General features: G+C 42.6%; 1 protein-coding gene across 2 annotated transcripts in view; it reads left to right on the top strand.

Moving 5' to 3' along the window:
• Positions 1 to 24,831, top strand: part of TMTC1 (transmembrane O-mannosyltransferase targeting cadherins 1) — a 228,684-nt gene that overhangs the window by 73,373 nt on the left and 130,480 nt on the right. For both annotated transcript variants that reach the window (XM_061638680.1, XM_061638681.1), the window contains 2 exons: positions 17,673 to 17,754; positions 19,191 to 19,294. In XM_061638680.1, coding sequence (XP_061494664.1) covers positions 17,673 to 17,754; positions 19,191 to 19,294 — 186 coding nt within the window. The remainder of the gene's footprint in view (positions 1 to 17,672; positions 17,755 to 19,190; positions 19,295 to 24,831) is intronic.

Below are 24,831 nucleotides of genomic sequence, written 5' to 3'. Positions count from 1 at the left end.
AAATGAGGTAGTATGCTATGGTACTGCTGCTCTCTGTGTCTGTGTGTATAATAATGGTGGATCAACATAGCTACCTGCATTTTTTCCCTCTCCTTGGGAGTGTGGTCATGTTAAAGCTCTTGCTCTTCAAAATTTACCTCTGCTTCACTGGACATAACACAGCTTACTGTGTCTTCCTGGCTTCCAACCCTGCCTGCTCTGCCTTTATTTATGCCTCGTTATCCTTTTTTCTGTGCCTCTCATCAGAACGTTTCAATTGTCAGGCCTTGCGTTCGACTACAATGGTGATCTTGAAGGGGCATGTACTGGACAAGCTGGCCATTGAAGAGAGCTTGGCTTAGCACCACTACAAATCTCTTTCGCCAACGTTTTTAAGAGGCTTTAAGAAGTAGACAGAGGGAGAGGAGATGAAGTTCTGTAGAACTCAGTAATGTATACTAGTGCAAGGGCGTCTGCAGACCTCTCAGAGGAATTCATCCACATCAGGTATCGAAACAGAGGGGTGCTAATGAGGCTTCTGGTAAAGAACCTGTCTCAGTTGCAATGTGTACATTGCAATGGATCACAGTGATTTTTTTATCTGAAAAGCAGGCAACAGATGGCTTGCCAGGCAGGATGAGCTAAAGTGTAGAAGCCCATTCACCACCTGGAATAACTCAGGTGGATAATTTTTCTTTGGATATGATGGGGATGGATAAGGGGAAAAAAAGAGAGACTTGCAGTGAAATCTGAAAATGGGCATCAAGCTGCATTTGTATACATTTGATTCCGGTTTTATACCACTTGTGCTCATATAGTCTTACATGTTAATGCTTCCAGTTTCCCTGTAAATGGAGGCAGAACCATTGTAGGGGGAGAAGGCATCTAGTAGTGTGTCTTTTCTAGAGTTTCAGCCTAATCATTTCCTTTCAGTAGCAACAGAAGATTCCCCAGATAGTTTTTGGAAACCAGATCACAGGCAAAGAGAAGTTCTATGCTACCCCAACAGAAAGTCTGAGAGGCAACTAGGCAAGCCCTAACCAAGTAACAGTCTGCCAGCACAGCAGAGCACGAAGGTTTGGCTGAGCTATGTTGTCTGAACCCAGGATTGTGGTTACGGTCTTTCTTCCTTAACCAGGATCTGTTTATTTTATTATTTCCATTTATAGACTACTTACTATCAGAAAGATTCCAAAGCGGTTTGCAACAGAATACACAAGGTACGATGGAAACCGTATCACATTATTACATAACAAAATACATGAAAATCCATATACATAAACACAATATAAAAGTCAAAGTATTACAATGCAGTATAATATAAAATGACAAGCAACATAACACATATTCATGCAACCATTAATCATCCACTCCAGACAACCACTACCATCATTCACTACCTCAAACGTATGAACCAACCACTCATACAACAATCACCCATACACAGTGTTACAATAGCCCACATACAAAGAATCACTATCGAACATACACATATAAGTTGCTCTTCCTATCTCTGAAGCACTGTGAAATACTCCTCTCCCATCCCTCACCTGAAAGGGGCCTAGTTCCATACGAAAACAAGCAATACTTCCATCCAGTCACTCCCAACATGGTACGACACAACCACAATCCCTGAGAAATAACCATTCAATACTAGTAACAAACATTACCCAAAGATTGTCCTTTTTATTTTAAGCAGGGAATCATGCCAAAATGCGATTCTCTCACATGCAGTCTGATGTTATATTCTGCCACCTCTGGACTTGATCACGTAAATCAGAGGTAGCTAACCTGTGGCCTTGCAGATGTTGAACAACTGCAATCAGCCCCGGGAATCATGAGCAGTAGCCAGAGATTATTGGAGTTGTAGTGCAACAACATCTGGAGGGCCACAGGTTAGCCACCCTTGACCCAATTGTTGTTATGTGCCTTCAAGTTGATTACGACTTATGGTGACCCAATGAATCAGTGACCTCCAAGAGCATCTGTCATGAACCACCCTGTTCAGATCTTGTAAGTTCAGGTCTGTGGCTTCCTTTATGGAATCAAGCCATCTCTTGTTTGGCCTTCCTCTTTTTCTACTCCCTTCTGTTTTTCCCAGCATTATTATCTTTTCTAGTGAATCATGTCTTCTCACGATGTGTCCAAAATATGATAACCTTAGTTTCATCATTTTAGCTTCTAGTGACAGTTCTGGTTTAATTTGTTCTAACACCCAATTATTTGTCTTTTTTGCAGTCCATGGTATGCGCAAAGCTCTCCTCCAACACCACATTTCAAATGAGTTGATTTTTCTCTTATCTGCCTTTTTCACTGTCCAACTTTCACATCCATCCATAGAGATTGGAAATACCATGGTCTGAATGATCCTGACTGTAGTGTTCAGTGATACATCTTTGCATTTGAGGACCTTTTCTAGTTCTCTCACAGCTGCCTTCCCCCGTCTTAGCCTTCTTCTGATTTCTTGACTATTGTCTCCAGTTTGGTTAATGACTGTGCCGAGGTATTGATAATCCTTGACAGGTGCAATGTCCTCATTGTCAACTTAAAAGTTACATAAATCTTCTGTTGTCATTACTTGACAATTAATTGACCCAATTAGTACTCATTTTATGATTAGGTCTCACCAACATTAGAATATGGTGATAAAATCAATCCACAGTGAAAATGTGATTCCTAAGGGCATTAAGGTTTCGGAAATGAGTGTATAAATGGAAAGGGTGTGGTTGGGAAGGAACTATTTGGCTCTTCATGTAAAAAGCCATGGCAGCCATAAATTGATCATCTTGGCAGCAGTGATAAGACAGAGGTTGGTATGCTTTTTTAAAGAACTTTTTTTTAATTGCAAAAACTGAAAAATTGCAAGGAAAAAATAAAACCTTCCATCATTTTTATCTCTTCCAAGATTGTGAATAGAATTGTATCTGTCATTTAAAAAGCGAGGAAATCATTCTTAAAACTGTTTATAAAAATAGCAGAGCTTTTCCAAATAAGAAGGAGGAGGGAAACTTGTTACCAGTTCTATTTAGGGTGTATTCATTTTTGTGGGATGAATACAAGCTCCTTTATTTCATCTGACATGAGCAAGGGAGCATAATAGATCAGAGTGTCAGATTAGGCCTTTTTCTGCACAGGAAGGGACTTGTTTTCCTGATGGCTTTGGAACTGGCCTCCATTAACTGGATATTGGCTTGATAAAGGGAATTGCTTATGGAAAATAGGTAAGGTCTTCATTTAAACAATACTTGGGGAAATAGCTCATGTTTTACACCAGTTCTTTTTGGAAGAAAGAGCTAAGTTCCTAGCTGATAATAATTTGACCTAGGGGTAGTGTGCTTATGTGGAGGGTGGAGGAAGTTGCCCTCCAACCACTAGGTAGTACTGCCAAATATGGCTTGTATTGATTCTGTACTTACACTAGCACCTAACATTTATCTCCAGCTTTGCTAATATAAGGACTACAACTCTTTTCTTTGTACAGCCACCTGGTTTATGAAAGACCCATGTGTTCCAATTAACACCAGAGCTGGAATCAAGTTACTGAGGGCATTTATGTATATGCTTCATGTCTGGACCGCAGCAAAAACCCCACACCCCTTTTGGGGTAGGGTGGAAAGATGCCAGATACGCCACATGTCATGCCTCCTTTGAAGACAGTTTCCCCCCCTTATTTATAGCCTGCCTGTCTTCCATCTTGGATCCCAAAATGGCATACATATGGTTTCAAGGTGGCCTATTAAGAGGAGGTGATTAGATTGCTGGAGGATATGCATGTTTTGATTTTTTGTTCCATTTAATTTTTGCATTTATCCTGAATAGTATAGAACTGATAGATGCTTGCTGTATTGTTTCCAATATCTATTTCATCTCTTGTACTATGTTCGAGAAACCTAAGCCAAGTGTAACTTATACAGTAATTGACTTGAGCTGTGGATCTTTTTCTAAATTTGAATTGTAGAGTGATGGCTTCATGTGGAATATCTCTTTGCTCCTGCCAAGTCAGGGGGAAGCTGCTGGGAGTAAGAATGCAGTAAGGCAAAGTCAGATAGAGTAGGGGTGCCCAGATTGTGCTCCACGGACCACCAGTGGTCTATAAGCTTCATTCAGGTGGTCCGCAGCATGCCTGTGGATTTGTGGTCAAGGATGGGAGACAGCACATCCATTGCATTAAATATCTATATTGGTTTTTAATTGTGTTAATACTGCTTCTTTTATTCCATACATTGTAATTTCTAATATTACAATTAGAATTCTATGGAAGTCAATAAAATACAATATATAAGAAATGAAAGCAGCAATAATACAATTAAAATCATACAGCATCTCGCCCAGCATATTACAATTGCTACAACAGGCAGAAAAATCACTAAGTGGTTGTCCAAGATCCTCTGCAGTTTTCAAGTGGTCCGTGGGGGAAAAGGTTTGGGAACAGAGCAAAAAGCAAAGTTTGGGCAAATAGAGCCAAGTGTGAGATAGAGCAAAAGCTGAACCTAGACAAAGGGAGGCACAGCAGAGGAAAAGTGAGGCAGATCTGTGGCAAGGACTGATAGCAGCAGCTGTAGAGCACCCTCAACATTAGCAGCGTGTGTGTGGGGTGGAGCTTCCCTCCCAACACAGGCGTTGCTGCTGTTTACCTTGACAGGGCAGGGCCAAGCCAGTGGCTGCACAGTTGTACTGGCACGACCACTGCTAGTGTATTGTTCCCATCAGTGCACTCACTCAGCCCTGAACTCACTGCCACCGCAGCCCTATCCAGGTAAGCAGCAGCAACGCTGGTGTCAGAAGGACTGCTCCACCCCATCACACGTGCCATTCCTGGCCCTTGATGTTCAGACTTGGGCGTAACTCTGGCCTGGAAGGCCTTACCATGTGGCCTGCTTGTCTCTTAAGGGGATTCTTTTTACTAGCCTGGCTTTTTCGCTGGTAATTCGTTTCCCTTTAGTGGACAGCTGAATGCCTGCCTAACAAATCTCTGATTCCAAGTCTAGCCCTGACGAGAGAAGAGAGGCAAGTTGCATGTACCTTCTGCCATGATCAAAACCTTATTCAACATGTTGCATAGATCGGGGGTGGGGGAACCTTTTTCAGCCTGAGGGCCACATTCACTTCTGGGCAACCTGGTGAGGGCCCCATGCTAGGTGTGGGTGGAGCCAGAGGCAAAAGCAGACAGAGCAACAAATGTAAGTTTTGCTGTAGTACCGTAGGCTGGTTTCTACACACACTCCTCTCTATCCTCCGTCCAGGTAACCAAGAACCATTATCAGACTTCAAGGATATATTCTAGCTACACAAAAGCACTGAGTGCGAAGCAGGACCAGTGGGAGGTGTTGCCTGGACAGAGTTCCAAGGAAACTAGATGGAAAGGCCCATCACTGCAGTAAATCCTTATTTTTGTGTATGTGCTTGATACCTGCCCCAGGCTTAGAAAGACTCCGCATAGGATTAGGTATGAGATACACAAATGGTACCAGTGCAATTTAGGATGGAACTTGCTTCATCTCAGAAACAGACCAGAAGGAAGCCACTAGCCCAGACATCTTCAGTGCTGCTTATCTTGGCAGTAAATATTTAATAACATCATTGCTTGATCGCTCAGCCCACATAATTTCTGTTTTTCAAATGAGGGCTATTTTCATTGGTGTTGATAGTGTGTGGGAGGTAGAGAGATGCTTAGGAGACCAGAGAGCCAGTTCTTCACAACTCTGCAGTCTGCTGTAGCTGTTGCATAGGCGTTCCAGACTCCCACCCAATCACAAGTTATTCCTTTCCACACATTTCCAAAAAAAGAAGAAGAAAAAAAGCTGCTATGTGAATTCTGAGTAGCACAAACCAGTTCATCCAAAAACATGGGTAGGAGGGGAGTATCTTATTAAACAAATGTTCTTTCCAGCAATAAATAAGCAATTGTTAGCTTTTTTAGAATTAAATATGGCAAGCATACAAAGTTGGTAAGATTTTTGATGGAAGTGCTTTTACCAAGTTAAGTGGAGAACAAGACGTAGTCTTTTTGACCACCCTCTGACAGGAAGAACATGCACGTTTTTAAGCTCAATTGAATTCTTCATTCAAAATAATGCGAGTACCTGAAGGAGTGCTTCCTCTAACATAGGCCTTCCTGTCCACTGCTGGAATCATCTTTAGTGATTCTCACTAGATGCCCCTGCTGTCTAAAGTGAGGTGGATGCCTTCTCAGGAGAAGGCCTTCTTGGTTTTGGCACACTGCATTTATGAAATACTCTCCTTAGGGAGGCCCATCTGGTGCTACTCTGAGGTCTCTTCAGCACAATGGGCTGTGAGCGGCACCTACAGGACTGAAGAGCAGGTCAGAACCAGTGGACAAACCAAGAGGTAGGATCAAGGAACAAGCCAGAAGTCAGGACCAAGAACAAGTCAGAACCAGAGAACAAACAAGAAATCATAACCAAACAGTAGTAGATGGCATGATAGGGCACCGCTGCTCACCTGACCTCTACTTAGTTGCATCATTGCTGCTTTCTGGGATGTGGGGGGAGGGCCAAGGCAGCAGTGAGATCAGCATGGTGTAAACAGATCACCAGAGCTGCATTTACACTACGCCAACCTCACTGCCACATCATCCTCTACTTTGCCTCCCAGTAAACAGCAGCAACACAACCAACCAGAGATCTACTATTAGGACCAAAAGATAATTAAGGATATAGGAACACATTAGAGCAAAGCTCAACAGGAACAGAAAGCCATCCTGTACTCCTTCCTGTCCTGGAGGACTCAATGGCCAGGTCTCACACTTCAGAAGGTGGCCCAGTCAGGCCCAGCACCAGTGGGCAGCCAGGTTGGGCCCTGACTAAGGACCCCTCCTTAGGTTGGGAGGCTGGAGCTTCTGCTCCATGATCCACATCAGTGTCGGGTTGTGGGACCCAGTGACCCTATGCCGCCACTGATTGAAGAATGGGAACTCCCAGGAAGACACGACCCTCCAATATAGAAAATTGTAGAAGGACTGCTGCTCCCAAATACCTGCAGAAAAGTCCACAATAAATGGCCGTGACTCCTTTAAGGGTTTAATATGTTATAAATGGAAGGCAGCATGCCTCGTTATCACTCAACACTGGAAAGATTCAATTGGATTAACCACCCAGCTCTGATATGAAAAATGATGGAACCTGGCTATAATGGAAAAATTAACATGCTACTTAAGAACTCTAAGAGACCACAGAGTTACAGACTCATTGAACATAATTTGGCAGGACTTTATTTCTTTTATTGACAACGACGAGTGCCAGACTGATTTGCCTGTTTCTGGAACTTACAGATCCTCCCTTTAGAAGACAGTGAAGAAACCAACCATTCATCATTCAGTATACTTACCTGTAACAAGCAAAAGCAAAATCTGTTAATTTGTTATTTAACCAAACCCACCTTCTTGTATTCCCAACGTATGTGTATCTGATTTTTTTGTTATGCACAGATGGTTGTACTGATTTTCTATTATTTGTTAGATTGTCATGTTAAATGGTCACTTTTTTTGAGATATGTTATATATATATATTAAATAGAGGTGCCTGATGTGGGCACTTCAATACAGGGAAGTCTTCTCATGTACTGCTGCCAGCTTTGGGTCCTGTGTGGTGGCCAAGAACATAAGCTGTGGTATGTTGGGTCAGGCCAAAGATCCATCTAGTCCAGCATCCTGTTTTCACAGTGGCCATTCGGGTGTCTATGGGAAGGTCACAAGCAGGACTTGAATGCAGTATACCAGAATCTGAGGGAGTTTCCAGAGACAGGTTGGTGTCTGAGGCCATCAGGATGGATGATGGAGGAAGCACAGTTCCTGTGAAGGTCTCTGCAAGAGGGGTTTCTTACCAGCTGCTTTCTGAAATGATCCAGGAAGAAGGCCTCTGCTAGTCTCCTTACCCTTGGTGTCCCAGGATTTCTCTACCTCCAATGCAGAGGCTGCAGAATTCAAGTCATGGGTCATGACAGTTGGGAACTGTAGTGCTCATGTGGGAACAGTTCCTGGGAAAAGCATGTCATCACATCTCACCCTCAATGCAGACACTCAATTGCACATTCCAGGGAGTCTGCTTTGCAGACTGCACAGTTGGCTCTGGCCTGAAACAACCTGTACATCTCATATATGGTAATTGGAAGCACTACAGATGACATTCTTGTTCCCTATAATTATGGGCACTTGGACATAGCCCACATCTTTGGCTATGAAAAGACCTTAAACTGTCATTTGGAATAAGCTTGAATACATCCGCTTTAATTTTAAACATTAGAAAGCTGCATTAGAAGATGCATAATATAAACAGAGAACATATTTCTCCAGAGACATGTATCAGTGGTGGGGAACCTCTGGACATGGGCCACATTTGGCCTGCCATGGGTCCCAGTGTGGCCCAGAAGGTCATTTTCCCCAAACCATACCCACCTGTCTTAACACCTGATGTAATATTGTGCAGCCAATCCCTGCAGAAAGCAGGGTTGAAGTCACCACCCATCAGCTGATGCCATATATGATATGGAAGTTCACCATTAGCTCAAGAGCAGCTTACATATAAAGCTTTATCACTTTTCCGGAGCATAGGAATCCAGATCTCGGAAAAGAAGGGGGATTATTGGGATCATTAAAGTCATAGCTGTCAGTTGCTGCAGCTGGTTTTAAACAAGTGAGAGAAGATGTGAATGCATGGCTGAGGGCTTATAATCTTATTTGGCCTGCTTTGATCAGCTGGCAGACAGTTGATGGAATCTTTGGCATGAGAGATTCCCCCCCCCATTTCTATGCAAATATTGGCATATTATGTATATGTTTCTGTTATACTTTTCACCTCTGTTTTATCCATATGGGCATCCCGAGGGCACTTGCAAGAGAAAATAATTTGTGAAACATGTCATAGAATGAAAGGGAAAGGAGTAAAAAACCCTCACTCCATTAGCTCTTATTGCAGCATATTTTCTGACCTTTCAGAAAGTGGCCCTTTGGCTGTCTTGTCTTTTTTTGTGTGTGAACTGTTAGCAGTGGAAAATCTCTGGCTTAATGCACGTGTTGTGGGGAGCTGGAAAAGGAGGAAGCCTTTAGCAAACTGTAGTTCCTGTAAAAGGTCATTGTCGGATAGCTTTGGCAGCAGTGGGACAGTACTGAGATTTTGAGCAGCTGATGTGGCACTTGTGAAACTGCCGAGAGCTAGAACTACTTTGAAAATAAAACTACAGTCAAACTTTACAAAACCAAACACTGGATTTACATAATTTTATTTTTTAAAATACATTTAAATAACCCTGCCTCTTGTGCTGCTTGAGGTGCTTAAATTACCTTGTTCAGGCAGCAGCCATTAAATCAAATTAATCACATCAGAAGAATAATCCTAAAATATCACAAGGAAATGTTAGCCCAATTTTTCATCAGGAAAATTTGGCTCAAACAATTGGGATTTGTAGCCTCCTGAACCTCAGCAAAGAGTGTTGCAAGTCAGGATTGGAGGAGTAGGGCACAGAGACTAATGCCATGATGCCAGGTTTTTTTTTTAGTTTTTTAAAATTTATTCATCATGCAACACTTTTGCACATGCTCTGCAGGGATAGTTACCAAAAATAGTTGCTCTGTCTAACTATAGATGACCAGTCTAGTAGCACAGAGGGATGTATGAAACAGGGTGTTGATTTAAGCTTCATATGCCTCCTTCAGGTGCTCCAAAGGTCTTTGCTCAAAGATGGCTAGGTCTCCAAAGGTCTTATGCTCTCTGCCCAGTCTTTTAGGAGGGTTGATGGGAGTTGCTGGGGCTGATGGGAGCTTTAGTTCAGCAACATCTGGAGGACCAAATATTCTCAACTCCTACTCTAAGCAGAGAGCCAGTGTGGTGTACTGGTTAGAGTGTTGGACTATGACCTGGGAGACCAGGGTTCGAATCCCCACACAGCCATGAAACTCACTGAGTGACCTTGGGCCAGCCACTGCTTCTCAGCCTCAGAGGAAGGCAATGGTAAATCTCCTCTGAATACCGCTTACCATGAAAACCATATTCATAGGGTCGCCATAAGTTGGAATTGACTTGAAGGCAGTCCTAGGGTTGCCATATTCCAGTACCACAAATCTGGGCAGGCTAATGTGCATATTATGCAAATTATCTGCTAATTATGCAAATTAAGCATATTAATAGTTGCATTATCCAGTTGTTTTGTTTTTGTACCTACTAATTACCAACAAAAACTGAAGGAATATGTGAGAAATCTTTTTTTTAAATGAAAATTTTCAGCCTTAAATGCCTAGGCTCTAGTTTCCAACACTATGGAATATTTATTTATGTATTAAGATTTATATCCTGCCCTTCCACTGTTAAAAACAGAGCTCAGGGCAGCTTACACATGTAATAAAAACAATAAAAGTGTAACTTTTCAATAAAAGTTTGGGAACCCTTGGTGTAAGGCATTTGCCTCTGTTCCTATGCTGCTTTCACCCCTCATTTTGGTGCCTGGGATGCACGCATGTGGACATACCTCTTTACAGTTATGGAAGGTGATTCTTAATAAGGTGTTATCTGCTCTAGGTCTCCAGACACAAGGTTGCATAGATGTTTATGGGCGTGACCCTAAAATATTTTGTGAAGTTCTAGTTCTATATGACATCATTTAGTAAATGTGCTTAGGATCGCATCAATGGCATTTCCAAATATGTATTTTCACACAGCCTTTGGTTTTCTATAACACAGTGTTTGTCCAAACCTTCACACTTGAGGAGGGGCACTACTTGCACACCCCTTCCATAAGCACATCAAGGTTGGATACACACCTTAACCAAGACACAGACAACAGGGCGCTCAATACAAAAACAAACAAGTGTGTTTTTGTTTTCTGAGGAAGCTCTTCCTTGGGAAAGTTCTTCTTCTTCTTCTTCTTCTCGTTAGCATTAAAATCCCACCTTTTCTCCAAGGAGCTCAAGGTGGAGTACACAGTTCTAGTCCTTTTCATTTAATTGCCACAACAACCCTGTGACATAGTTTGGGCAGAAGGGCAGTGACTGGCCCAGGATCACCCAGAAAGCTTCATGGCTGAGTAGGGATTCAAACCCTAGTCTCCCAGGTCTTTGACCAACACTCTAACCACTATGCCACACTGACTCACACCACACACACACACACACACACACACACACACACACACACATGATTTCAAAGAAAGCAAGACCTGCAGACAACAGGTGATCTGTTTACAGGTCTGAGCTGGCCAGGTCTCTCCCGCCCCCCTCCCCGCACTTCCAAACGCTGCCTTTACCCAAGACACAAAGAGATACTTTATTACCACCAGTAGTCTCCTGGGAAGAGTGAGGAGCTCGAATCAGGTGGAGGGGGGGAACAGGAGAAGAAGGGAAACCATGCCTCCAACTTGCTGGGTAGGCCAGAGGAGGAGGAAAGTGGGTGGAAGCTGCAGACACTTTAAAGCAAAGGATGCTGCTGCTGCTTTGCTCTGGAGGTGACTCCCCCATCCCTGCCTGGTTGCTTGGTTGAGGGCTGCAGTTTGCCAAGGCATGGAGCTCAGTGCGCACGTGCACACACTCACACTGGGAAGGATGTTTACTCCCTAAGCTAAGGGAGAAGGGTTTTTTTTTTGTCAGTTTCATTTTTTCTTGTGAATTGCACACCTCTCCCTGCTGAAGCTGAGAGCCTAGGGGTGTAATTGACACAAAACTGATTAGAGGCGAACAGAACTCTGATGCGCTTTTTGCATTATGGATGTAAAGGCACAGTAGCTCCTTCTCTGGGGCTCGACACCTGCCCAGAAAATCCAGGCCACCTAATGGACTAAGCAGGCACCAGGTAGCGGGGCTATAATCCGGGTAAAGCCCAGCTAACTGGACAATATGGCAATCCTAAAGCAATCTACTCTAAGCAAATGGGCACAACTGTCCTGAAATGTGACATTTCTTCTGAGGAATGTTGTTTTTCTTAATCTTTTAAGTCGTGTTTAATTAAGATTGCCATTAGCAATGGCAACATTTCCTGCAGTGGTCACCTTTATTTCAAATGCTCATTCATCCAAAATAGTAATATTATATGAGTATAGTCAAAAAAACCTTCAGACTTATTTTGCAAAATAATATCCCTTTTGATATGGTGTGTGAGAAGAGATTCACTGTGATAGTACCTCAAGAAGCTCATTTTTATTCCAGAGCTTCTTTTCTACAGGGCTGCTATGAAAAGAAAAATACACTCTTTCTTCTTGCTGGTGTCACAATCTCCCTAAGCAGTGGTATATTGAACAGAGCTTTACTAACTGGTGGGGGTTCCTATAGAATGGGAGGTGCACTCTGATGTATGTAGGGCCCAGCTTGTCAGCTTCTACATATAAAGGGCTTGCTGCGTGGAGCAGGCCTCAAGTGGCTCTTTGCCTAAATGAATTGGGCCTTTTAGTTTTTTGTCTTAACAAAGACAAGCTGTCTGGTCTTCTGAGGAGTTTGTTTCAATCTACGGAACTCCATCTTATATTGGCAACTTTTAACAGTGCTGTAAACCCTTATGGTCTTGAGTTTTATTGGGCCACCTATCTTGCTGTGCTGCTGTCTTCAGTTATAAAAAAGGCCTCGTTGCAGTGATGATGTCACTGGCTTTTTATGATGAATTCTCCTTTTCAGGAAGTTGCAACTGCCAGATCTCTGTCTTGGCCTCTGGTTGAACTATGTATGTGAATTTGCTTTTTAAAAGCATTTCTGTGTTTGTTGTTGTTTTGATTATGTCTTATTCCTAAAAGGCTTTTTAGAAAAGGAAGAAACCAAGCTATTACACAGTGACTTATGGGGAAGCTGGCATGGAATTTTTTTACTTTTTAAAAAAACCCTTTATGCAAATATGCTTGTTTTTTCAACCTCTACCATTATAGCAGAGCTGGCTGCCTACCCTATCTTATTCTCTCTTTTTTAATGATCCTCGGTGAAAGATGCATTTTGGAAATGTTTACCATGTAGTTACGGTGAGCAGCTAAATATTTTTGCAGCACCGAACCTGGCATTTGGACTGAATTAGAAGTAATTGAATTGCAAGCACCATGGACCCTTCAGCCTGTCAGCTTCTAGTACAGACTGAAGCCTGAAATACAAGACATAAAACACTGCTCTGATGACTCTGATGGCATGTTCCTAGTATTTATGCCAAGTCTGGTCAAGTCTGCTTCATAGAGCCTACTAATGTTGCATACCTTGTTTCTTTCTGCGCATGAAGGAGCTCGAAGGCCTGAGGGCAGACAGTCACAGACCTATGGTCACCTTCACACCAGACATTTAAAGCACGTTTATACCACTTTAACAGTCATGGCTTTCCCCAAAGAATCCTGGGAACTGTCATTTGTACCTCACAGAACTACAATTTCCTGCACCCTTAATAAACAATAGCTCCCAGGATTCTGTGTGGGAAGTCATGTGCTTTCAATGTATGGTGTGTATGTGTCTCCAAGACTCTGGGGTTCCATGGGAATGGCCACTCTTGTGAAGGACATTCAGTGTGAGGACACTGAAATGTGAACTAGGGCTCTATGTTCCCAAATCCATAATTGGTACAGGAGGGTCCTACCATGTGAGGCACTAGCCTCGGTTTCAGGAAACTCCAGTGCCCTCTTCAGGCAATACTTGGGTGAAGGGGGCATGTGTGGTGAAAGGGTTACATGATTGTGCATTTAGTCCTGGCCCCAAAGTTGTGCAGTTGCTCCCACTGTTGCTGTATTAGAGCATAACTTCCACAGCGATGAACCTGCTTTATGTATACAGACTTTGCGACATGAGGGCTTCAAGTTGCGTAGGGAACCTCCATGCATAGAGAAGGTTCCTTGCTGCAGAAATTCTGCATCACCACGTGGTGGTGGTGATGGAGAGCAGCATGGCCTTTAGCCCAGCCCACTGCCCCAGTCACCACATTTGCCCCCTTCATGCAACTAACATCTGAAGAAGGCACAAGGATTGTTGTTGTTATGTGCCTTCAAGTCGATTACAACTTATGGCGACCCTATGAATCAGCGACCTCCAATAGCATCTGTTATAAACCACCGTGTTCAGATCTTGTAAGTTCAGGTCTGTGGCTTCCTTTATGGAATCAATCCATCTCTTGTTTGGCCTTCCTCTTTTTCTACTCCCTTCTGTTTTTCCCAGCATTATTGTCTATTCTAGTGAATCATGTCTTCTCATTATGTATCCAAAGTAGTGTTGCGCGCCTCCCCAATCTCCGAGCGGTGAGATTCCAGGGGTCCCTGCGTTCTTCCTGGGATTTGGTTTCCTTGGGAAGAAGGTCAGCGGAGACTGTGGTGTCTTTATGAAATATGGCTTATTTATTGACACACATTCCAACCTGAGCTTAGGCTGGAGGGGTTCAAGGCATCAGCAGTCCAATATCCAGCTTTTCCATTGGGGTTACAGGAGACATCTTAAAGCCATAGTGCAGAGAGCCAGTCTCTCTGCCTGTCTCCAGTCCCCAGCCATTCTCTAGACACACTAAAAACACAAACCTCTCCTAGCTGCCAGGAGGGGGAGGAAGCCTCTCCTGAAGAGTTTCAATGACAAAAAGATCTTCATGGCCCATTCACCAGTTGCTGGGCACCTGATAGACCCATTGACAACCTGGCCACTCTATTAGCTTAACAAAAGAAACTCATCTGGCCAGCAGAGCCAGCCCCTCACCGAAGGCACAGGGTTCCAAATCAGAGGCTGGAAGGGGACCCACAGGAATCATCTATTCATTCCAACCCCCAAACTCACAACAGTATAATCTCAATTTCATCATTTTAGCTTCTAGTGATAGTTCTGGTTTAATTTGTTCTGACACGCAATTATTTGTTTTTTTCGCAGTCCATGGTATGCGCAAAGCTCTCCTCCAACACCACATTTCAAATTAGTTGATTTTTCTCTTCTCCGCTTTTTTCACTGTCCAACCTTCACATCCATAGAGATCAGGAATACCATGGTCTGAATGATCCTGACTTTAGTGTTCAGTGATACATCTTTGCATTTGAGGACCTTTTCTAGTTCTCTCATAGCTGCCCTCCCCAGTCCTAGCCTTCTTCTGATTTCTTGACTATTGTTTCCATTTTGGTTAATGACTGTGTCAAGGTATTGATAATCCTTGACAAGTTCAATGTCCTTGTTGTCAACTTTAAAGTTACATACCTCTTCTGTTGTCATTACTTTAGTCTTTTTGACCTTCAGCTGTAGTCCTGCTTTTGTGCTTTCCTCTTTAACTTTCATCAGCATTCATTTCAAATCGGGCACAAGGATATGGTGACCAATTCTGTTTCACCAAAAAAGAAGAAACGCATCATCTTAAAAAGGACAAAAGAGGGCACTTGTTTGTGTAAAATTTGCATATGCTAATTTATACGTATAGATGCAACTTGAGAAACAATTTCTATAATTTAAATAGGAATACAATACAACTCACTATTGTTAGAAAGATGGTGTTCTGGTGGCTTGGCGTGTCAGCTCAGTCTCCTGCCTAGTACTGTTGATGGGCAACTTCCAGGCTCCTGATCTCTCTTCTTATGGTTCTTTATCTTTCAAATGGACTTGGACCAGACAATCCTTCAAATAGAGGATACTTTCAAATGGGGGACTGCTCCTTCAAATTAGAGGAGTTCCTCTGCAAATTAGGACACTTGGCCACCTCACACAAGGGTTGCCTGAATGCCTGATTGCGGATTAAGACACTAGTCAGGAGAAGAATGTGATTTGTTCCGATTCTTATATGGTATCTGCTAGAGTCATGAGGAGTTTGACAGTGTGATTTTGACTTTCTTACATATTTCATTGGGGGTGGCTACATAGTGTTCTGCTATTTACGGAGTGGAGACATTTCTTGTGGTGTGTTGGCTTTGTAAGGATTCTTTTTATTGGCAAATCCCATTAAAGTCAAAAACGTTTTATGGGAAACTCTTTTCTCTGCTGCTTTCTTAGATAAGCAGATAAACAGGAGGCGGTAAGGGCCTGCTCTCAGGTTAATTAAATCAAATGCTTGTTTCCTCTGGTGATTTCAGGCCAAGGCCAAGGTGAAATACCAACCATTTGGAGTGGCCTTTTACAGTGGGCAGTTGTTGCTTCCCTGAAATCGGTGGAGGTTTGAGGAATTTAAGACCATGCTGGATTAGCCCTTTTTAGTCTAGCATGGCATTTAACTTGAATACCAAGATAAAATGCTGACATTTATTAATAAAATAGATGTAAAAGGTCTGAGATAATTCAGTTTTCTCTGTGGGATATGGCTCGTTTTATTATTATTTTTTCTTGACATGACATATGATCGCTTTAATTAGTCAATGCATTTTCTGGAGCATAGCCAGATCCCCCCATGTTTTCTTTTGCTGTTTGAATTCTAAACCCATCTAATGCAGACTTGATCTCTGCTGTTTTGTTGGCACAGAGAGCTTTTCTTCACATTTTAAGGGTTGTTAAGGTTGCTTGCTGTCTGCTGTAAAATGTAGATCAAAAGACTGCTTCTGACATATTTCTTTGAAACAAGGAAATATTGTAATCTCTACTTCTTCTTTTTTCGGCTGGAACTTTTAAACCAAAGTTTTCCTTGAACCACACTCGTGGGGTGAGTGAGATAGAGGTACATTGTTCCTTTTTCCCTGAGAAACTGTACAACTGAGACCAAAGACCTTTGATTTTTACAGCCTAACATAACATGCTCCTGCTTATGGAGAGAAGGACTGGAGGCAGTGGAGGCAGCGGAGGCAGCATGGCTTGGATCCTAAGCTTTCCTTTCCATTTCTTCCTTCCTTCTGTGAGTACTCCTCTCCTCAGAGCGAAAACTTTGGATCCCAGCTCATGCGATCTACACAAGAAAACAATAGATCTTTCCTATGTATGCAATTATTATTGTTATTATTATCATCATCGTCTTCATCATCAACAACAACAATATCCCGCCTTTCCTCCCAGAAGGAGCCCAGGGTGGCAAACAAAAACACTAAAAACATTTTAAAATGTGTTAAAAACAAAAGACTTTAAAACATTAAAACAACTTTAAAAATATCTTAAAACATCTTAAAACATATTTAAAAAACAACTTTAAAAATATCTTAAAACATTTAAAAAACAACTTTAAAAACACCTTAAAAATCAATTCCAGCGCCAATGCAGACTGGGATAAGGTCTCTACTTAAAAGGCTTGTTGAAAGAGGAAGGTCTTTAGTAGGCGCCAAAAAGATAACAGAGATGGCACTTGTCTAATATTTAAGGGGAGGGAATTCCAAAGGGTAGGTGCCACTGCAGTAAAGGTCCATTTCCTATGTTGTGCGGAATGGACCTCCTGATAAGATGGTATCTGCAGGAGGCCCCCACCTGCACAGTACAGCAATTGACTGGGTATATAAAGGATAAGACAATCTTTTTAGGCTGATGGTGCCTAAAACGCAGCTCTTCTGGAATATGCTGTTCATCAGCAGGAGAGGTGTGACAGCAAGGTCCCCTCAGTCTAGCCGGGACCATTTGCCATTTGGCTCCTACCCATTCCCAGGACTGTCTTGTGCAGTAGCTGTGATACTTGAATCTGCTTATTTTTCTTTTCATTCATGTCCCTTCTCCTCTTTTTGCATTGTGTCTATTAATTTAGAAACCATATTTTTTTCCAATGCATTGGCAGAAAGATAGTGTATAAATGTAATCAATTAATTTTCCCCTCTCCAGTTCCAAAATATTGGTGTCTACTTTTATAAATGTTTTCTTTTTTTCTCCCCAGTTATCTGACCATAAGTAACAAACAGAAGTTCTTATACATCACAAGACCTTTTTTGAAAAGGGCTGCCTTGGTACTTTCTTATGTAAGTAATACCATAAACTATATTCTTACTCTCTTTAATTTCTTCAGATGCGTCCAGTAGTAACTCCTCAGTCTCAAGAGTAAGCTAATGTAGTTAGTGTCTTACCCTGCTGGTACATAAGAACAAACATAACAATTGTATGCTGGGTTAGAACAATGGTTTATCTCTGGTAATGCCCTGAGGATTCTGGTTTGCTGGTCAATGAATTATATGCCTTTCTGTAGTAGTAATAATAATAATAATAATAAACTTTTATTTATTAGTCGCCCATCTGTCCGACTTAACGGACACTCTGGGCGACGTACACAATATAAAATACAATATCCACATATACATAACAATCACAATATAATATCAAATCATCTAAACCATCCTACACTAGCCTAACCCACCCCGGAGATCCCGTAGGCCTGCCTGAAAAGCCAGGTCTTTAGGACTCGGCGAAAAGTCATCAGGGAGGGGGCATGCCGAAGGTCAAAGGGAAGCAAATTCCAAAGGGTGGGGGCCACGATCGAAAAAGCCCTCTCCCTGGTCTGCACCAGCCTAGCTGTTTTCACCGGTGGGACCGAGAGAAGGTCTTGAGAGGCTGATCTTGTTTGGCGGCATATTTGATGATACTGGAGGCGTTCCTTCAGATAAACTGGGCCGGAACTGTATAGGGTTTTAAAGGTTAATACCAACACCTTGAATTGGGCCCGGTATACAACTGGCAGCCAGTGTAGCTCGATCAACACTGGGGTGATATGGTCCCGGCGGCGGCTCTGCTTTATTAAGCGTGCCGCCGCATTCTGTACCAGCTGGAGTTTCCGGACCGTCTTCAAGGGTAACCCCATGTAGAGCGCATTACAGTAGTCTAATCGAGAGGAGACCAGAGCATGTATTACCCGTGGGAGCAGATGTATAGGAAGATAGGGTCGCAGCCTCTGTACCAGATGAAGTTGGTACCAGGCTGCCTGGCTCACTGCAGAAACCTGAGCCTCCATAGACAGCTGGGAGTCCAAAATGACCCCGAGACTGCGGACCTGGTCCTTCACGGGCAATCTCACCCCATTAAGCACCAGGTCAAAATTACCCAACCTCCTCTTATCTCCCACCAGCAACACCTCGGTTTTGTCGGGGTTCAGCTTCAATCTGTTCTCTCCCATCCATCCACTTACGGACTCCAGGCAATTGGACAAGGTATCCACAGCCAACTCTGATGAGGATTTAAATGAGAGATAGAGCTGCGTGTCATCCGCATATTGGTGACACTGCAGCCCAAAACTCCTGATGATGGCTCCCAGCGGTTTCATATAAATGTTGAATAGCATGGGGGAGTGGATAGCACCCTGTGGCACACCACAGTTGAGGGGCCAAGGGTCTGAAACCTCATCCCCCAGCGCTACCCGTTGATATCCCCAGTTAATAACCCCAGTGTCTCCTCTTCTTCTCTGAAGGTGATCTTACTTTTGTATTTTCGTCTCTGGATAATGGGAGGTTCTATGCCAGCATTTTCAGAACAGGATAATCCAGCTTCATTCTCACCGCATCTTCTTACAAGGTACAGTACCAGGAGCCACATATCTTTGGCTTCATGCTGTCTTTCCATTTTATGTGAACTAATCTATCTTGTAATGTTGCTTTTTTCCTGAAAAGTACAGTTATCAAAGTTGCTTAGGAATCCTAGAATATCTGGTGATGAATTAAAAATGTAAATGTGCTGCCTTCAAGTCGATTGTGACTTATGGCGACCCTATGAATAGAGTTTTCAGGAGGCTGAGAGGCAGTGACTGGCCCAAGGTCACCCAGTGAACTTCATGGCTATGTGGGGATTCCAACCCTGGTCTCCCAGGTCGTAGTCCAACACCTTAACCACTACACCACACTGGCTTGAAGATGAATTAGATGAACTCAAATACATAAAATAATTTCAGTGATTATGTATATTATTGCATTTACATCCCACATTTCCTCCGAGGAACTGAAGGTGATATACCCATTCCTCCCCCTCTCCATTTAATCCTCACAACAGCTTGAGGTAGGTTTGGCTGAGAGGCAATGACTGGCCCAGGGTCACCCAGTGAGCTTAATGGCTGTGTGGGGACTGGAACCCTGATCTCCCAGGTCATTGTCCAGTATTTTAACCACTTTGCCACACTGGCTCTATGTGAATGTCCAAAATGTGGTGATTGTTGACATTCACATGTGAATGTGCACTTATCCAGATTTTATGATGCAGTTGCTCAACCAAAGAATGTGTACAAAACTGCATACTTTAGTGCAGAGTTCATGCAAAAATGCATGTATTAGTGATAATAATGTATACAAATGCATTCTGTTATGGGACAATTGTTTGCAAAAATGTGCATACTAGGCAATATTGTGTGCAAAAATGCTGATATTTATTTATTATTTATTTATTAGTTGATTTATATTCCGCCCTTCCTCCCAGCAGGAGCACATATTTAGAAAAGTGAACACAAAAATGTATACTAATTTTCATGTGGCTTTTTTTTAAAAAAAAGCAGACACATATATGGAAATATTAAATTTAACCAAATATAAGGTTGGAAAAATGAGAAACCAAAATTGACAGATTTGTTGATCCCTGGCATTTGCACATGTATATTGGCAGCACTGAATTGACATAAGTGAGTAATCCTAAAGGTGTATTGGGACCTGGACATCCAAAGATATATTTTATGTTGCTTACATAGAAGGCTTAAACAAACTTAGTCCAGGGCAGAAATGTGTAACTTTAAAACAGGAAACAATTATGTCAAATGACACAGGAGCACATAGAATTTATGTCTGTAGAAGAAAACAACAAATATTTGGGTTTTCGTTTCTTGGTTATATTATTTTACTGCTTTTAAGTGAGGTACTGGTAGTTGTTCAGCATTCATTACTAGGAGTAAAAGCTCCTGTAGCTTTCTAAAGCCTTCCAGGATAATCACCACCACATTAAAAGCTTGGTTGAGTGCCCTGGCTAATTATGCCTAATACCCTGAGGATACTCCTCAAGAAAGCAGTGGTACAAAGGAGGTCCGTGGTCCTACTGAGCCCTCATTTAAATTAGGCAATTTCTCTGAAAAGCTGGGGAAGCCAGCCTGAGCTAGTGAAACCAAGCACCACATTTTCAATTTGCTTTCGGTGGAAACTTTTCATGGATTGTTCTGATTTCATGAATATCACTCTCCCTAATCCAAAGAATATAATGGGAGTCCCTTGATTTGGGGAGTCTGCATCACCATGTGAGCCTTTAATGCTCCTGAGTCTTTGGTTTGGCAAGCCAAATGCCTAGACACCCATGGTTTATCCCTAAGATTGTAGTGCAAGGAAAAAAAATAGGAGGAGAAACTGCGTTAGAAAGCACAGGAAGAGAGACAGAACTATCTGGATAACAGACAAGCAGCTCGTTGTATCTAAGGCTGCAGTGGATGAAACTGGGAGTCTCTGGAAAGGAAAATACAAATGTTCTCATGGGTCATGTAAAAGAGTAGAGTGGAAAAGAACAGCATGGGGTAGGTTTTGTAGCCCATTAACTTTTTAGTTTAAAAACCTTGTGTGCTTCCTCTGATAATGAACAGAATGTTAACTCTTCCTAAATGCTGGAAGGATGTTATTAATGCCCTTCATTAGGCTTAGCAATTTTTCATTTCTGTATTTACAGCTGAAGCTATTTTAGCTTGAGGCTCTTTCCGTCTTTTTCACAAGTCTAAATCAAATGCGCCTGACAAGGCACTTCATAATAATGTTGTAAAACATATGTGACTGCAATTATAACCAGGTGCTGTTATTTATGGGCTCTATATCTCTGCTGTATTGGTTTGTTTACTCTGAGGCACTCCTATCAGGGAGCGCATCCATGCGGCAAAACCTTTCCAGTCTCTGTATTGCTTGGCATACTTGTCTTTTTGTCAGCTGAATCGTTTAAAAAAGACAACAGCTTTTTTTGAGTGTGTGTTCGTGCCTCCCCCACTCCTCCTTAAACATATATCTCAACTGATGGGTATCAGACTTCTGTCATGTTGGGCTGTATGTGGGAGAGCAAATGGAAGGTGGACTGTTGTGGTAGCGGAATCCTCGCTCAAACCAAAGGAAATACCTGACCTGGAAACTTTAGAGGTCAAGCAGAACGATGCGATCCATTCTGGTGTCTTCCTGTTAAGAGGCTTCATTGCTGGTCCAATTGGTTTCACTGTAGCTTCCTCCTTTGACCGTAAGTGGTGGTTGTTGGTGCACTGACTCAGGTTCAGGGCCTACTACAGGTCCAAGATCTGTCAGTAGGTTTCAACCCAAGACACGGAACCCGCTATGAACCGACCCAGTCACTTCGCTCAGCATCTAAGGCCCTCCTCCGGGTACCAACCCATCAGGAAGCCCGGAGGACAGTTACTCGATCTAGGGCCTTTTCTGTAGTGGCCCCCGAACTGTGGAACAGCCTCCCCGAAGAAGTACGCCTGGCGCCGACGCTTCTATCTTTTCGGCGCCAGGTTAAGACCTGGCTATGCTCCCAGGCATTTTAAGTGTTTAATGTTATAATTTTAACTCTTTTTTTGTTTGCTGTTTATTTCTTGTGATATTCTGTATTTTAATCCTTTTGTACACCGCCCAGAGAGCTACTCGCTATGGGCGGTTTAAAAATGAAACAAAATAAATAAAATAAATAAATAAAACCCCGCACAAGGGATTTGACAAGTGAGTGGGACAATCCACATGTCAATCATGTGATGTCATGGGATTGACATATGATTGCCCCACCCACCTGTCAAAGGCGGCATGAGGGTGGGGCCAGATAAAGATCTGGCCCCTGGAGCCAAAAAAGTTCCCCTCTCTTGTTCTACTGAGCGAAGCCCTGGACTTCTGCCCCAAAGTCATGCCCTGACAGTACCACTGGTTGAGCCAGAGCACATGGGGATGCTGCTGAACATAACCTATCCATGTCAAATGCTGCCCAGTGAAGGGAATCGTGGTTTGGTGCTGGAGATCCATATGCTAAGTACAGCTTATTGTAGGCAGGGATCACTCAAAGGAAGCCAATGCTATGCGGGGTGGCATAACTTCAGGATGACTATATAATATGCTTTTGCCATTTAAACAGTAGAAGAGAGAATTGTCCTGGGGTTACTTCTATTGCTGCATCTTGACTAAGTGCAATCCTGTGTGCAATCCTGTGAATGTTCCATTGAGTTCAAGGCTGCAATCCTAAACAGACTTAATATTAAAAGCCTCACTGAACACAGTGAGAATTACTTTGGAGGAAACATGTATAGAATAAGGCTGCAATCCAGTACATGTCTACTCAGAAGTAAGCTCCATTGGGCTCAGTGGGACGTACTCCCAGATAAGTGTGAGTTGGATTGCAGCCTAAGGTTGTAGCATTATGAGTGCAATTCATTTTCTCAGCTGTGCAGAGTGATGAACAGCCTCTAATAAGGTATTCTTAGTTTTCTTCCCAGGCTATAAAGGGTTAGCTCTGTTTCAGCTTTCATGTTTCTAAATGGTGGAATCTTCCCAGGCTTTAAAGGGCTATTTGTTTCAAACTGCCATGCTTTTAGATGTTGGAATCTAGGGCTAGAAATGTAGATTCGTTGGCACCAGAAATAAAAATAAACAGTTTCTCCACACATTCAAATAAATAAATATTTCTTTTACATGAAATTTGCAAAAAAGAATTAAAAATGAACACTCTTTTTGGCTATCTAACTTTATTTGCACTTTGGGTCTCAGTTATTCAAACAGCAGATATTAATTGGGAAAATGTGATGCATATTAAAATTAGTAGATATATTAAATGATTAGAGAACATTCCAAAGTTCTTAGTTCTATAGTATTAGACTAAATGCATTCGAGCATCTATTATGCCACAGTAACAGTTGCTGCCTATGTTTTTTTTTATAAAAGTATGCAGTCTTTGATAATAAACTCAGGCCTCGTATCAGCATGGAATAGGGTAAGAATCTGCAACTGGCAAATTCATCTTTAAAATTCTCCTTTTAGTTTTTTAAAATATGCATTACAGTTGAAGACTTAGGTAGGACCAAGCCCCATGGAACTCAGTGGAACTCAGACACGGCTGTAGTTTTTTCTTTTATTGAAGTAAGAGAAAGTTTCAGTTCAGAGTGATTCATGAATCTACCTACTGCTTACTTAGAACTCAGCATCCCTCTCTAACTAAATAGGCACAACTTGGCGGCATAAAGATGTTGACTCAGCAACTAACTCTCCCCCTTCACCCAGCTTAAGTAGGGCTGGGTGCCCCCCCCCGCTTGAGTGTACCCTGAGTCACAGTTGGAGGCGGGTGCTTAATCATGAACTCCTTCTGAGCTGGGTTTGTTGAATCTCCTGCTGCATCTGCCTCCTGGTCCTGGGCAAAGGCAGGGTCTTGGCATCAGTCCCGTCCTCTCCCTCTGTAGTAGTAGTAGTAGTAGTAGTAGTAGTAAGGGGCCGGTCTGGGGGTCCCTCTTGGGGGGTGCCTTGGACGGCTGGAGATGGCTTGTCAGTGCCTGGAGCGGGGGCTGATTCGACGCCGTGCCCCTCGCTGGGTCCTTCCCCGGCCGGGAAATCCCATTGCAAGTCTTCCCCCCGCCCCCAGTGCATTGGTCCACCTCCAGCTGGCATGGCTCACAACAAAATTGCACTATAATTATTATATATTGTCATGAAGATCTGTATATATTTGTATAAGGTGAAACTGCTTCACCTTCTTTTGTTTAAATCTGCCAAGATTAAAATTAAATTGTTGCTTTATATTTGTTGGCCGATATCCAAAGCTACATGAGAGCCAGTGCAGTGTAGTGGTTAGAGTGTTGGACTATGACCTGGGAGACCAGGGTTCGAATCCCCATACAGCCATGAAGCTCCCTGGGTGACCTTGGGCCAGTCACTGCCTCTCAGCCTCAGAGGGAGGCAATGGTGAAACCCCCTCTGAATGCCGCTTACCATGAAAACCCTATTCATAGGGTCGCCATAAGTCGGAATCGACTTGAAGGCAGTTCATTTCCATTTTCAATTATTGTCATCTTACTCTATCTCTTGGTAACCAGAAATTAACTTTATTAAAAATATCACTTCAAGAAGCATAGGCTCAGGCTT

The sequence above is a fragment of the Rhineura floridana genome, chromosome 8 (assembly GCF_030035675.1).
Source record: "Rhineura floridana isolate rRhiFlo1 chromosome 8, rRhiFlo1.hap2, whole genome shotgun sequence".
Taxonomy (NCBI): domain Eukaryota; kingdom Metazoa; phylum Chordata; class Lepidosauria; order Squamata; family Rhineuridae; genus Rhineura; species Rhineura floridana.
The sequence above is the reverse complement of the archived record's forward strand: the minus strand, read 5'-3'. Positions and strand labels throughout refer to the sequence as shown.